The 15,652-nt window shown below is 37.8% G+C and overlaps 6 protein-coding genes across 6 annotated transcripts; 3 read left to right on the top strand and 3 right to left on the bottom strand. All coding sequences in view use genetic code 12, as the record gives it.

Annotated features, from left to right (window-relative positions):
- Positions 1–382: 382 nt before the first annotated feature.
- SSY5 (Ssy5p) lies at positions 383–2,737 on the top strand (the record flags this gene model as incomplete). The annotated part of the gene is made up of 1 exon (XM_051814926.1): positions 383–2,737. One exon carries the CDS (start codon positions 383–385, stop codon positions 2,735–2,737), a length of 2,355 nt encoding a protein of 784 aa, XP_051674117.1.
- Positions 2,738–3,136: 399 nt separating this feature from the next.
- On the top strand, positions 3,137–3,507 carry CANMA_000283 (uncharacterized protein; the record flags this gene model as incomplete). Its single annotated transcript, XM_051814937.1, has 2 exons — positions 3,137–3,228; positions 3,309–3,507. The coding sequence occupies 2 exons, from the start codon at positions 3,137–3,139 to the stop codon at positions 3,505–3,507; spliced, it is 291 nt and encodes a 96-aa protein (XP_051674118.1).
- Positions 3,508–3,909: 402 nt separating this feature from the next.
- ACO1 (aconitate hydratase) lies at positions 3,910–6,270 on the bottom strand (the record flags this gene model as incomplete). Its single annotated transcript, XM_051814948.1, has 1 exon — positions 3,910–6,270. The coding sequence occupies one exon, from the start codon at positions 6,268–6,270 to the stop codon at positions 3,910–3,912; it is 2,361 nt and encodes a 786-aa protein (XP_051674119.1).
- A 4,405-nt stretch (positions 6,271–10,675) lies between these two features.
- Positions 10,676–12,514, top strand: CANMA_000285 (uncharacterized protein; the record flags this gene model as incomplete). The annotated part of the gene is made up of 1 exon (XM_051814959.1): positions 10,676–12,514. One exon carries the CDS (start codon positions 10,676–10,678, stop codon positions 12,512–12,514), a length of 1,839 nt encoding a protein of 612 aa, XP_051674120.1.
- Positions 12,515–12,908: 394 nt separating this feature from the next.
- On the bottom strand, positions 12,909–13,766 carry CANMA_000286 (uncharacterized protein; the record flags this gene model as incomplete). The annotated part of the gene is made up of 1 exon (XM_051814970.1): positions 12,909–13,766. The coding sequence occupies one exon, from the start codon at positions 13,764–13,766 to the stop codon at positions 12,909–12,911; it is 858 nt and encodes a 285-aa protein (XP_051674121.1).
- Positions 13,767–14,224: 458 nt separating this feature from the next.
- On the bottom strand, positions 14,225–15,622 carry FUM11 (fumarase; the record flags this gene model as incomplete). Its single annotated transcript, XM_051814981.1, has 1 exon — positions 14,225–15,622. One exon carries the CDS (start codon positions 15,620–15,622, stop codon positions 14,225–14,227), a length of 1,398 nt encoding a protein of 465 aa, XP_051674122.1.
- Between the last annotated feature and the right edge of the window lie 30 nt (positions 15,623–15,652).

A 15,652-nucleotide genomic window follows, 5' to 3' on the forward strand; every position in this document is an offset into this window, starting at 1 on the left:
CATAAAAGGTTTTAGATTGTTTGAAAGAATAGAAAAGAAAAGAAAAGTAAAGTATTGATAAAACTACATGATGTGATTATATGATTATTTTCTCATGTGTTGAAAGTTAAAGTCGTGTGTGTGTTTCTTTTTCTTTCTTTCTCTCTTTCTTTCTTCAGTTCCGAATTAATCCTTTAACAAACTTACTCTTATTCTTTTTTATTCTATTTTCATTTTTACGAAAATAACAGTCATGTGACCATCACGTGCACAATTTTGTTCAAATTGTGCCTGAGGTGTCTGGAATGTTTTTAAAGATCTCTCTCCTGGTACTGCATTAAACTTTTGTAGACCTTAATAACACACACCACTAGTTAGGTTTGAAGCATCTAAAGCTGCAACTATGAAGAGGTTTCTTTCCAAAGCAAGTAAATCTGATAATGCTGATTTAAACCAGGATACGCAAAGTCTGGCTGGGCAAGATGACAACAAGTCAAGAACAACATCGTCGTTAAAGCCTAGCAAGAGTAATATATCACACGAGTCGTACGACTCGGTACGGGAGCTAAGGCCCATGTTTGGTGAAACTGGAAAGCATCTGCTGCTGCTGTCTCTGAAAAAGCCTTCTGAAGCTGGTTTTTACGATACGAGCTTGAACCTTAATCCACTGATAATTCCAAATGACACGGCAACCATGGGGACATCCAGCAGTAGGCATTCAACTGTGCATGGAGAAGGTGGCTCACTCTTTTCCAGCAAGCAATCCTTTTCAACTAAACAGTCATCCTATCAAAGTTCCAATACTTCGAAACAACCATTTCAATACAACTATAGCCAGCCGTTGCAAATTCTCGACTTGGTTGAAAGCGATACTGGTGATGATAGGAGCTATCACGACCGTGTTTGCGATGAACTAAAGAAATTAAGTCAAAATTTGGCTTATATTTTTATGCAATACAATAATTCGAGTGTGAATCTCTCCACGACAGTGGTGAATTCGATTGATTGTTTTAAAGATTTCAACAGTAAAATAAAGAGGGAAGAGGAAACCAATGTCACTACATTGAACAATGCCAGCTTGAGAAAAATTGTCAAGTTTTATCTCCATTTTTATGACAATTTATTGAAAGATGATGTTTATATCAAGTTGAAGCTACTATTAGTCAAGCACTTTAATGATTTTGCCACTGTATTCAACGACACTTTTGATGAGAATAATGTGGTTGCTAAACCTCGAAATTTTGCTGTAGGAGCCGATAACATGGAGGATTTCCCCAATGAAGATGTTATTACTCGAATTATTGATAAGATTGCCCACACTAAAATTTCAGTTCAGGAACAAAATGGATCCTTTATAGCCCCAATAATGAGAGGTGTTTCTACAAGATTGAGTATCTTGTGTCTATATTTCGGATACCCTGATCCTCAGGAAATGCATTACAAATTCACACAAAGTATACACGATTTGTATGAGGACATTCACGTCATGGTGATGAGGAACCAAATTGAGCTTGCTTCTGCATCGGTACTGAATCCGCCGCTGATGCAAATGGGGAGCACGCCAGTAGCAGTACCAAAACAGAAGTTTAAGCTACCGTTTAGAATACCCACAGACCCATTGGAGCCTCCAATATCCATGTCCATATCGACGGAAAATTCCACCAGAGTGTCAGGTACCATGGGTGGCTATATATACCCCAAGATAGACCTCACCAAGCAGCCACATCTCAAGAGCTATGCATCGAGTAAATTTGCTATATCATGTGGCCACGTGTGTTTGGACCCCCAAGATTCGTCGTATTATTGCAACATTGCATCTCCATCAGCAGCATTGATTCTGCTATATAAACAAGCACTTACTGTACAATATCAAAGACAAGCTGGGCAACTTAATGAAAGTCATGTTGCCTATGGATCGATATTGAATGAATTGGAGGAGATGTTTCCTTTGAAAAAAGTCAAGGTCCACGATAAGCATTCACCAGAACATTATGACATGCGTAACCTACCACAAGTGAGATTTGGGCAGATTATATGGGGAGAACGAACGTTGATCAACTTGTCCGAAACACCTAATGAACTCAGTGGGCTAGTTGAACGTAAACTCTCCGACTTGGCAATTATCAAGGTCAATAAGCACTTGAAATGCACATACAACTATTTAGGCGATGATGTGCCATTCAATGAGTACGATCCAGCCTTAATCATGGATAATTTGTATGTCAGAAAGGTTCTCAATTTGAAACGATTTACTCCAAAAACGATAGATGAGAACATTAATGAAGTCGATTCAAGTGTGTCACTGTCATCGCAAGAGCAAGAACTGAACTATCACGGCATACCTGTGTTTAAATACGGATCAACAACAAAGTACACTCGCGGTAACTTGAATGGGATTAAATTGGTTTACTGGCTTGACGGAGCTATGCACTCGCTGGAGTTTATTGTCAATTCAATAGACAATAATTCGGCATTTGCCAGTGGTGGTGATAGTGGGAGTTGGGTGCTTACCAAATTGCAGGATTTGAATTCCAAAGCTAATGGTCTAGGTGTGTTGGGAATGTTGCATTCCTATGATGGTGAGTATAAACAATTTGGGTTGTTTACTCCCATGTGTGAAATATTGAACCGACTAGAAGAGGTGACTAACATCAAGTGGGGTGTTGTGGGTTGTGAGCTAGAAGAAAAAGGTGCAAAAGTTGAACAAGAAAGCAATGCAGAAGATTTGAGGTCTAGTCAATCACAAGAAGTTGACTAGAGGAGCTCTTTTTTTTTTTGTTTTTCTTGTTGTTACATACTAGCTCGTGTATTAGACGTTTAGATTTTATATTTGGTGATCAATGCAAGGATATATTTGGCTGGTGTTATTTAAGTTCAATTGATTGTTTAATACGATTGCTTTCAAAAAAAAACATGATTTCTTTTCATGTCTTCTGCTTACTGGGTACAACTCATTCGCAAAAGTTAGAGACAATGTACATGATCTCTAATCGGTGTTGTGTGCGGGCACTGATAGGCGATTGTCGCACACAAACTCACGACACATCATCAAACGAGACGACATTGAACCTCTTTCAGAAAATAAACCGATTCTCGAATTTTCCCCCCAAACTAAAACGACACCAACTCGCATATCAGACTCCCAAAAGTGAAAATAATGTCTTCAAGCGGAGGAAAACTCGTAGTAGGTGGTGTTGCAATCATTGCATCGTGGTGGTTCGGAGTAAATTTCTGGAAACCCCTCATCCTGTATGTACATATTCACCATCCACCATCAATCATTGATTGGTTTCTTCTTTTATTCTTTTTTACTAACTGATTCAACCTAGAGAACAATTAGACAAGGACGGAAACTTAAAAGACAAATACAAGTCAGAAATACCTAAAGACGAAGTGGCGTCGTGGTCGGACTTGAAGCAGAAATGGGCCGCTGTCGTTGATCCAAAGCTGAATTTTTCGAGTCAGGATAAAGCAAGTTTGGAGGATTTGAAAGAACATTTGCTGGAGAATAAACCTCGGGATCGATGAGGTTTAGGAAGAGAGTGATAAGAGGCTTAAAGAATGAGAATATGTTGAGAGGATTTTTGAAAGGCTGCCGTGTATACTTGATTCGACTAATGACTTTTGTACCTTGCTAAAGCTCATCACCGATTTCACAGACTTGTATAGATAGATATTATATACAAAGCGCTTCGAATTTCCACTCTTTACAACGTAACTCAACATGATAAATAAATTTAATTGGCCTGTATAGATTAAAAAACAAAACCTATATTCTGGAATATATATATATACGTATACGTTAAAACACACAATGACTAACCGACTGTAGAAATACAAGATGCGGGAGGAGTATCAATAATAATAAATAATGTACATTTGAATCAAAATAATAAAATCCTTTTAAAGACCATTATTGACTCTCACGCTTTATTTCTTACCAGCTTTTTCAGCAGCAACGGCAGCCATCTTGTTCAAAGCTGAACCGTATTTGAACCATTCAATTTGTTCTGTGTTGTAGGTGTGTGACAATTCGGTTTCCCAAGCTTCACCATCCTTTGGATGAACTCTCATAACAACATTCTTACCTGGAGCCAATTCGGTCAATCCGAGTAAATCAATTTCGTCATCTGGGTTAATCTTGTCGTAATCAGCAACATTGGTAAAGTTCAATGGCAACAAACCTTGTTTCTTCAAGTTAGTTTCGTGAATACGAGCAAATGACTTGGTAATAATGGCGAAACCACCAAGGAATCTTGGTTCCAAAGCAGCATGTTCTCTAGATGAACCTTCACCAAAGTTTTCATCACCAATAACAACCCATTTGTGGCCAGAGTCTCTCAATGCAGCAGCGGTTTGTGGAACACCGTCCCATTTACCAGTGTAGTGGTTCTTGATTTCATTGGCTTTACCGTTTTCAGCGTTGGTGGCACCAATCATATAGTTGTTGGAAATGTTTTCCAAGTGACCACGGTATTTCAACCATGGACCAGCCATTGAAATATGATCAGTGGTGGTCTTACCAACAGCCTTGATCAAAATTGGCAATCTTTCAGCATCCTTACCGTCCCATGGCTTGAATGGTGTCAATTTTTGCAATCTGTCAGAGGTTGGAGAAATGACAACTTCAATTGAAGCTCTGTCTTGTGGTGGAGCTTGGTAGGTGTTTTCACCCTTGTCGTAACCCTTTGGTGGCAAACCAAGACCAGATGGTTCTTTCAATTTGAATTCTTTACCTTCAGAATCAACCAAGTAATCAGTGATTGGGTTGAAACCTAAGTCACCAGTGATGGCGTAAGCAGTAGCCATTTCTGGAGAAGCAACGAAAGCGTGAGTGGCTGGGTTACCATCGTTTCTTGAAGTGAAGTTTCTGTTGAATGATGACACAATGGTGTTCTTTTCACCCTTCTTGACATCTTGTCTATCCCATTGACCAATACATGGACCACAAGCGTTAGCCAAGACAACACCTCCGAAGTCTTCGAAAGTCTTCAATTGACCATCTCTGGCAATGGTAGCTCTAACTTGCTCTGAACCTGGGGAAACAGTGTACAAAGTCTTGGCCTTCAAACCGTGAGCTTCAGCATCCTTGATGATGGAAGCAGCTCTACTCATATCTTCGTATGAAGAGTTGGTACATGAACCAATCAAACCAACCTTGACATCCAATGGCCAGTCGTTGGCAATAGCGGTTTCTCTCATCTTGGAGATTGGGGTGGCCAAATCTGGAGTGAATGGGCCGTTGACGTGTGGTTCCAAAGTGTTCAAGTCGATTTCAATAACTTGGTCGTATTCACAACCTTCATCAGCTTTAAGGAAATCATTCTTGTATTGATGAGCAAATTGAGCAATGTCAGATCTACCAGTGGCTTCCAAGTAGTCATCCATAGATTTGTTGTATGGGAAAACGGAGGTAGTAGCACCAATTTCAGCACCCATATTACAGATGGTACCCATACCGGTACATGAGAAGGTTTCAACACCTGAACCGAAATATTCGACAATAGCACCAGTACCACCCTTGACAGTAGTAATACCAGCCAATTTCAAAATGATATCCTTTGGTGAGGTCCAACCACTCATCTTACCGGTCAATTTAACACCAATAATCTTTGGTGCCTTCAATTCCCAAGCAAGACCAGACATGACATCGACGGCATCAGCACCACCAACACCAATAGCCAATTGACCCAAACCACCAGCGTTTGGAGTGTGTGAATCGGTACCAATCAACAAAGCACCTGGGAAAGCATAGTTTTCCAAAACAATTTGATGGATAATACCTGAACCTGGTTTCCAGAAACCCAAGTTGTATTTAGCACAAGCAGAAGCCAAGAAATCGTAAACTTCCTTGTTCAAGTCAATGGCTCTGGCCAAATCCTTGGTACCACCAACTTGAGCTTGAATCAAGTGATCACAGTGGACGGTTGATGGAGTAGCAACTTGTGGCAAGTTAGCAGACATAAATTGCAAAATAGCCATTTGAGCGGTAGCATCTTGACAAGCAACTCTGTCTGGTCTCAATTTCAAATACGATTTACCTCTTTCGATATCTTGTCCATGAGGGTCATCCAAGTGACCGTACAAAACCTTTTCAGCATAAGTCAATGGTCTGTTTAATCTGGCCTTGACAATTTCAACATTTTCCAAGTTTTGTTTGTAATTGATAAAAGAGTGGTCTTCCAACAAGTTTTGGTGGACTTTGGAGTCTCTGTTGATAGCAGAAGCTAAACCACGAATGGTGACCGAACGTGGGTTTGATCTAATAGCTGTTCTTGAAGCAGACAACATATTAGACTTAGGATAATATTCTAGTAATAAATATGGATTAAGGTGTTTGATATTACCTGATTCTCTAATTGAACTAAAGTTGAATAGAGAAAAAGAAGAAGAAGCAGCAGAAAAATAGGAAGAAGAAGAAGGGAGATATATAAAGGGAGAGGAGAAATTGGAAAAAAATTTTAAATTTTGGTTTTTGGTTGGTTGAACAGAAACAGAAACAAAATAAAAATAAAAACTAAAAAACAATAGAAATAGAGAGAGAAGTAAAAAATAAAAAATAAAAAATAACCTCCTGTTAGACACTCATACAAAAATAACGACTACTTCTACTACATTGCATCATCTATGTCCTTCTATTGGCCTGATCCACTCTAGTTCCATTGAAGTTATCGTAGTATTCAATACAATTTTCTATAGTTTGTAACATGGCCATCTTCCGTGGCTATTGTAGAATACAAATCTCCATAAATGTGGGTTAGATTTTTTTTTGATCATCTACTACTACTAAAAAAATGAAAATAAATTGTCTGTTTGTGTCAACAGAAGATATTTTGCAGATTTTTTCGGTTCCGTTAATTGAAGTTTCACTCTCTTCAGCCAATCAGCAACTGTAAGTTTATAATATTGCTTTTTCTGTTTGAGAACGTTTTGTTGACTGTACACTACCTCCTCGGTTAAATAACTACCGGGCATACAAACTCCAAGTCACATCTATTGTAGACACTTTCAGCATATACAGAGAGAAGGGGCCATTTGAATATATTCACTCGAGTGAATTATCTGCTTTAATACTTTCCATAAGTGTTGTGAAATTTGCAATGACTTTAAAAGAGCACATGGTAAAAAAAAAACTCCGACAGTTTTGTTTTGCCCCAGATTTCAATTTTAAATCTATTTTTTATTTTTTGTTTTCCCTCCTGTTATTACTATTATGCAGTCTTACTTTCTTTCATTTACATCTCATTTAATTGGTTGATTTTATTTTTGTTAAACAAAAAAAAAAGAATATTTCAAAAACTTTCAAAACTTTTTAAAAGAAACCACAAAACTAAAACTCAACTGTTCTTTATAATCACTGCTGTCTATTATAAGTCTACAGTGTTCTTGCTTTAACATTTTGTTTCTTTCAAAACAAAGAGGTAGCGTCTTTCTGGCTGTAAAAATAACAGTTGCCGAGGTTCATAAAACAAAACACTTTCGCGTTTATCAGAATAAAGCGTATCATTTTATTGTTTGCACCCATTTCTTAAACTACAAAGACACTTGCTAAGTTCGTTGTTGATGATGGAGACAGTTGGCAGAGTTTAGTGAGAGACACCTTTGATTAGTACAAGTCAAGACACGTGTTTCAAATCGTACCGTGAAGCAAAAAAAAGAAAGCCAAAAACAAAGCCCGACGCGGGACTCGAACCCGCAACCTTGAGATTAAAAGTCTCACGCTCTAGCCGATTGAGCTAGCCAGGCCAATTTTTTTCAAAGTTTTCTGTGTGGGCAAGCGGTGGCTATTTATTGCATCATGTGCAAGATATATAATTACTGCCGTCTGGATGCAAATCAAACTATACCCACTTCCATCATACCTTAAGCACCCAGCCATGTAAATACCAAGGCAATTCAATGATGTACTCAATAGATTGGTGGTACAAAACCAAAAAAACATATCTGTCGTTTCAAGCTTGTGGGGCATAAAACGTGTTGCAAGAAAGAGAAGAGAAAAATGTAGAAGGATCCTAGTTGTATGAAAAAACCATGTTGAATGTAGCTAGCTTCAAAGTTAGAACCAATGTGCTATCCCATATTGAGAAAACAATAACTGTCATGCCACAGAAGTTCTAACCGAAAACAGAGTTTATCTTTACTCTCTTTGTACGTTCAAAGGTAATGGAGCAACTTTCATCTAAATATCAGGCAAACTACTTACACTTCTAGCAAAACATTCATTTTTTTAGCCTCTATTACCATAAAGCTGTAAAAAAATCAGTAAGAAAGCTTTTTCAATTGTTGAAAGGGTTATCATGCCAACAACCCCTTCTTTAGAAGATTACAAAAAGATTGAACTTACACAAGGGACTTTACATCCCCATTTATACTGAGAAATGGCATTCCACAGAATAAAAAATATTCATATATATATATATATATATATATTATTATTACTGTAAACTCAAGTTGATCTAACTAATCTCTAAGAAATTCACCTACTAAAATAGTTGCTCAATCAAACGAGTATTGCTGCATACTTCAATGTTTGCAACCATAATCAATATATTTTGTATAAGTTGTGTACTTTCTTCAGACTTGATCGAAAATTACTCATTACTTCAACAGTACCCATAAATTTCATTTCAAGGAAGGATGGTTGATAATATATATATATATATATATATGGCGATTGGTATTTGGTCAAATTTCAAGTGTTGCTTAGAGGCATGCAAACGTGAAGGACATTGGGCTTTTAGTTTGGGGATTTTTCTTTCCTTTTGTTTGTGGTTTTATACTGTATCATTTTTGGAGAATATCAAAAAAAAGTGCTGCCAAAATTGATAACTTGAAATTATGCCATCAGAATCAATCATTGAAGCTGGTATTAGCGATTGGCCTTTGATGAAACGGACCAATCTATCTCGGAATATGTATATAGAATACTCTAGTAGTCACGTCGACATTAAAATCTTGGTGTATTCAACCCCTCTCTTACTCCCTTGTAATGAGATCGCATTTTAGTTGTAAAAAATGGTAGTGCATCTTACCTAATCTTAACACAATAAACAAAAAAGGATTCAGATCTCTCCAAAGTGATATCTCAATCGAATGGTCTTGTACTACATAGTTGCAAGTTAAGACTCAGGCAAACATCAACTGGGATTCAATTGCAATTTCAAACATCACTCCACTCACGAAAACACCTTCACAAATAGTTTTGGTTCTAATAACCTATTATCCATGTGCAAGTGTTTCGTCTCTGACCATATTCCAAGACGAGCATCGCATTATCTAATATAGCAACACTTTCAAAAGCATTTCAATTAGGAAAGTTCTTCTATCAGTCTCTTCTTGTAGACATGCGCATTCTGTGGTAAAAAACATTGTATTCAATCCACCACTTTTCAACAAGACACAGGCTTCAGCAACTGACGTTTTAATAGTAAAGCGTCATATAAGTTCAATGTCATGGTGGTAGTCGAGTGTTTAGATCAAGTGCATGGTGTAGTGGATGCATGGCTTGTTGTTCACCATGTCATTTATATACTAACAAATCCTGTAATAGACTCATAATTCTCTCTTCAAATTCATACTTCACCATTTTTGAAAGTCTGACAGATGTTTGAACCTAGGTCAAGCTAATGAAAAAAGCGTGGATTTTCATCAACGGCTACTTTTTCTTTAAAACACTGATGCCAAAGAAGGCATGAAGAAACTAAGCGTTAGCTTCATCGTTCCAGACATGTCCAAATTGACTGAGTGCATCGTGCAGTTAGACTTACATATCAATCTCGATGGTGGTTGTTGTGTTGGAAGGACATTTCATTCTTGGTTGATTGGTGTCGAGAGTGTGTGTGTCGTGTGTTCGAATTTTTTCTCGATCAATTCAAAGCGTCATTTAGAGTTAACTAAAGGCGGAAAGAGAGAGAGAGAGAGATAGATAGATAGATCCTTTTCTTATTCTCTTACGTGTATCTTCCTTCCTTGTTTCGTACAAAGAACCTGTCTTCCCTACGTTAAATGAATGAACATACAGGGTCATTAACTGTGATTGTACAATGAAGAATGAATCGATACGCAATACACAATGCGAATCTTTTATTCTAAAGAACCGCTCTTTCCAGCACCTGGCTGGACTACGACTTATATTCCTATAGTAGCAGATAATATTTTCTGTTTTAAGTATAGAGTAATAGGATAATGTAAAACTGCGATGCAGTTGTATAGCTTGAGTATTAGCTGAAAATGGTAAGAGTGGGATTTTGTGTTGCTTTATTTTAGGAGCGAGGACAGTTCACATTCCATCTCTATATTATATGCAAAGATATAATTAGGTATTTCCTATTTATATCAATAAATTGGTGATCTCTAGGTTTGACCGGTATAAGTCACTTTTGTATTCATTTGGCTGGGATTGTAGTTTCAGAAGATTTACCCCTTACAGCACCTTGCTACGCTGAAAAGTTTACTTTAAGGGAGAGGGGTTTCCTCCAGCAAAACCCCGTTTTAGAAAAAATACAATAAATTTTGCTGTTAACTTGTGAATGGTTGCAAAATTCTCTGTACCAGATGTTTTCTGCCTTCCGTTGTCTCATCATCATCACAAGAAAATAAAAAATAAAAAATTTAAAATTTAAAATAAAAAAAAAATTTTGGAATGAGTAGTTACCAAAGCCAAAGCCAACACCAACCGCATTGCATCCAACAAATAATGGGGAAATTGAAAAAAGGAAGAAAGAACCAAAAGGCAAGAGTTAATCCAATTGGGTCCAAGTCACAGCAGGAGATTAAAAAGGATGAGTCAACAAGGAACTCGAAGATTCTACCCCTTATAAATAAGCTTAAATCGAGCGTGCCAAATGATAAATCGATGGCTCTAGGTGCTATAACTATTCTTTCCGAAGACGCTCGTATGAGAACATTACTTCTTAAGGAGAAGGTGATTGCTGTTGTCATGCAATCATGTTTGAACGACTCCAACGATGAGATCATCGTTGAGGCATTTGGATTATTGAGAAACTTGGGGATTGAAGAAGGCCACGATGTGACTAAATATTTGTGGAGGCAAGACATATGGACGAGTATAGAGAGTGCGTTGAACAAAATCAATGACTCTTTTAAGTTCTTGCAGGAAAAGGGCAAGGTCGAGAAAGACAAATCTAAGTTGCAGCTACTATACGATTTCACTGAGAATATATTGAGTTTAATAGTAGTTCTTGCAGGTGGAGATGAATCGATGTACGAATCAGTGTTCAAAAAGATAGATCCAATTCTCGATTTTGTTTTGAGAATTCTCGATGGTCATATAAGTGGAAGCTTCAAGGTTACAAACAAATTGTTTGCGGCATTGTTAGAATTTGTTTACGAATTTTCCACCGAGTCTGTTGAATTTGTTGAAAAATTGGAAAGATACAACAACTGGGATAAGTTGATTTCATATGTCAATGATTCAAACAGCAATTTGGCCAAAATTTATATTGAAGGGATCAAGTTTAACAACTATGAGGTGTTGGAGTCAACACATGCTAATAAACAGCTGGTGTTGAGGGATGTTTTGCGTAGTATTTTTGACATTGAGACCGGTATAGACTTGCAGAAACTTCTGGAACGCATTGAATCTATAGCCCACCCAAATAATGCTGATGAACCGATAAAGAAAGATGCCAACACGCTTGAGAAGGATTTGTCGTCCAATAATGAAGTTAAGTCGGAAACAAAAAGAGACTTATCAACCATTGAAGTTGGTTTAAGTGTTATCACTTCGGTGCTTGAATATTTGGCAGTTAGCGAAGAATCTCCAGAAAAACCTATCAACTTATCGCCAGCTTTGGAAGAGATATTGTTTGAGAAAATAGAGCCAATGTTGGTTGAGCTTCTCAAGTTTGAATTGAAGACAAACGTTTTACAATTGGGGGAGCAAATAATTGGTGCAATCAATAATTTTGCCTGGCTCGTTTTAAGTACGGAACACCTTCCTGTTGCGTGGTATGAAAAGTCATTGCAGTTGTATGATATCATACTAACTATTAATGATGAGAAATTACAAATGGACAGTTTGGGTGTGTTTTGGGCAATAATAAAGAGTTTAGGACCAGAAATTGTTGGAAAAATCCCTCCTGAACTCATCCAAAGACTTTTACAAGCACAAGCAACTGAAGATAACTCCAACGCCTTTTTAAATGTTATTGGTGTATTGGGATCCATAGCACCAATTATCAACAACACTGAAATCACTTTCCAAATATCACAATTTTTGATTACTTCGATCAATGCTGCATGTAATGAGCCGCAACACACAAGGAATTTGGAGGTCATTATTGAATCTTTAAATGCGTTTTATGATATCTTTGGTGATATGCAATTTGATTATGATTATCCAGTTTTTGTCAAACATGATTATCTAACTTTATTGAAGAACCTCGAGCCTAAGATCAAGGAGATATACAAGAAAATTGACAAAAGTAAACATCCACAACTTAAAATGAAGATGGAAGAAACATGGACCAACTTGGAGAGATTTATACAGTACAAAGAGAGTGAACGGATGTAATTGGATACTCGTATACTAAAGGGGGGGGTTAATACAATACTTTGCAAAGTTAGCGACAGAGTATAAGATCTATGTTTGTGTGCAACCTGAGCGGCTAGTACAAGGGATCACTAGCCATCACTTTTGTAGAGTACTATAATCATACCAACGTACTTTCATTGTAGACTTTAATAATATTGACTCCTCAGAAGGGTATTCTCATGTTTTTAGTGGCTGAGCTTTAGTTATTGCAAAATTGTTAAGCAAAAACAAGAGAGAGAAATCAATCTAAGTTTGACCGGCAATGTTTGTAAGAGTAGTTGCAAATGTCGTTGCCATTATTCATCTCTACACGACTCGAATGGTTCTCTAGATAAAGCTTATTACCTCAACGCCTATTCCATAAATAAAACAATTATACACAGCAATATCCACCATCGACTCTGATATCAGAACCATTGGTGAAACTAGATGCATCACTAGCCAAATACAAATATGCACCAACCAATTCGTCAGTTTCAGCTTCTCTGCCCATTGGAGTGAGACCCCACCACTTGGCTCTTTGCTCAGTCGGTATTGGTGCCGATAACAATGTGTTTGTGTAACCTGGACTAACTGAATTGACCCTAGCAAATCCAGCAAATTCAACAGCTAAACCCTTGGCCATGTGCATAACAGCAGCTTTGGCTGAGTTGTAAGCAGTTTGGTAGTTTGGAACATTGTTGATATGGGCTGACATGGAGGCAGTAATGATGAATGATCCAGAACCTTTTCTTTTGAAAATTTGACCCACGTATTTAGCACAGTAAAAGACACCGTTGACATTGACATCAAACACTTTTCTCCAGTTCTCTGGAGTGGAGTCCTCATTAAGAATAGAACCGGTGTACCATGCAATACCAGCATTAGCAACGAAAACGTCAATCGTTCCAAACTCTTCTTCAATCTTGGCAACGACTTCTTTCACTTGTTCAGCACTGGTGACATCAATTTGGTAAAATTGTGACTTGATTCCGTAGACAGTAGCTAACCTCTTACTCAAACCGTTGTCGCTGTGGGCATGATCCAAAATTACAACATCACCGCCAGCTTGAGCGTATCCTTCAGCAATTGCAGATCCAATGGCACCTGCACCACCAGTTATGACGGTAACTTTTCCCTTCAATGAGAATCTCTCGGTTATGTTCTTTGACAAGTTGAATGGTTTGGTTGGAACCTCTCTATCGGCATCAGTGTCTGGTTTGATGAGTGATTGATATGGTGAGACAGTCATTGTTCGAATATGTTCTTCTTTTCTTTAAAAAATTACTTGATAATGTTGCAAGAGAAAGAAAAGAGCAAATGTAATTAGAGAGGGAAAGGAAATCTAGGGGTATTTATATAATCTCTCATCATCATCCTTTAGGCGCTTGTTTATGTAAAACCTTACTTCGGTGAAACTCCATATTTTCAACTTTCGTGAGTTTGTGTACTTAACTGTGAAGATGAGTAGTCGTTTCTTTTTTTCTTCTGTCCTTGTCTAAGTTGTTGGAAGTTTTGTGTAATTACCTTGTGTGGTTCGGAAGAACTGAACAAAAATTCTAACGGAACAACACAACAAAAGACAATTCCTTTTTGTCAACCCTTTAATGATGTAATATCAGAACAGCAGTCTTGTTGGTTTAGTAATTAAGTAACACAAACAAAAATAAATCTACAGAGAAATCATCATAGTATTCAGCAAAATATACCCTAAATATCCTTGGGGCCAATCATATCCTCAGGTCTTACCCATTGGTCAAACTCCTCAGAGGTCAACATTTTCAATTCCAAGCACGACTCTTTCAAAGTAATGCCCTTTTTGTGTGCATTCTTGGCCACTTTTGAAGCATTATCATAACCAATTTTGGGGTTCAAAGCAGTAACCAACATCAATGACTCGTGTAAAAATTTGTCAATCTTCTCCTTTATTGGCACGATGCCTTCAACGCAATGAATTCTAAATGACCTAGATGCGTCTCCCAATATTCTGATAGAGTTTAACAAGTTGTAGGCAATTACAGGTTTAAACACGTTTAATTCGAATTGTCCTGATGCACCTGCAAAAGTAATTGTGGTGTTGTTCCCCATAACTTGTGCACAAACCATGGTCATTGCTTCACATTGGGTAGGGTTGACTTTACCTGGCATAATGGACGAACCTGGCTCATTTTCAGGGAGTGCCAATTCTCCATATCCACATCTTGGCCCCGAACCCAAATATCTAATGTCATTGGCGATCTTGTATAGAGATGTTGCCAAAGTGTTCAAAGCTCCAGAAGCCTCTACACAGGCATCATGTGCCGCCAAAGCCTCGAACTTATTGGGTGCTGTCTTGAAAGTGAAACCAGTGAGCTCGGAGATTTCTTCTGCAATTTTGACATCAAATCCACGGACAGTATTTAACCCGGTTCCAACTGCAGTACCGCCTTGGGCCAAGTATGACAATCTTGGTAAGGTCTGCTTAACTCTTTCGATACCAAACTTCAACTGTTGCACATACCCGGAAAACTCTTGACCCAACGTCAATGGCACTGCATCTTGCAAATGTGTTCTTCCAATTTTGATAATACTTTGAAATTCATCAACTTTCTTTTGAAAAGCATCTTCCAATTCAACTAAATTGGGTATCAAATGCTCTTCAATGTGGATCACGGCAGCAATGTAAGCAACTGTTGGGAATGTGTCATTGGAGGACTGTGACATGTTACAATCATCATTAGGATGGACCGGCTTTTTTGTTCCCTTTTCACCGCCCAAAATCTCATTGGCTCTATTCGAAATCACTTCATTGGCGTTCATATTGGATTGAGTACCAGAACCAGTTTGGAAAATAACCAAGGGGAAATTGTCACTCAATTTGCCTGCAATCACTTCATCTGCAGCTTGCTGAATTGCATTTGACTTTTTAGAATCCAATAATCCAAATTTCTCATTGACTATTGCTGCTGCTTTCTTCTGGATACCAAATGCTTTAATGATGGGAAAGGGCATTTTGATGTCACCAATTTCAAAATTAGTTAACGATCTTTGAGTTTGAGCACCCCAGTATTTATCTGCTGGGACCTCAATTTCTCCAAAAGCATCAGTTTCAATACGTTTGTCAGACATGTTTGATTGAATCAATGGTTAGGGGCAATT

Source organism: Candida margitis (assembly GCF_024628925.1).
Source record: "Candida margitis strain CBS 14175 chromosome Unknown scaffold25, whole genome shotgun sequence".
Lineage (NCBI taxonomy): Eukaryota > Fungi > Ascomycota > Pichiomycetes > Serinales > Debaryomycetaceae > Lodderomyces > Lodderomyces margitis.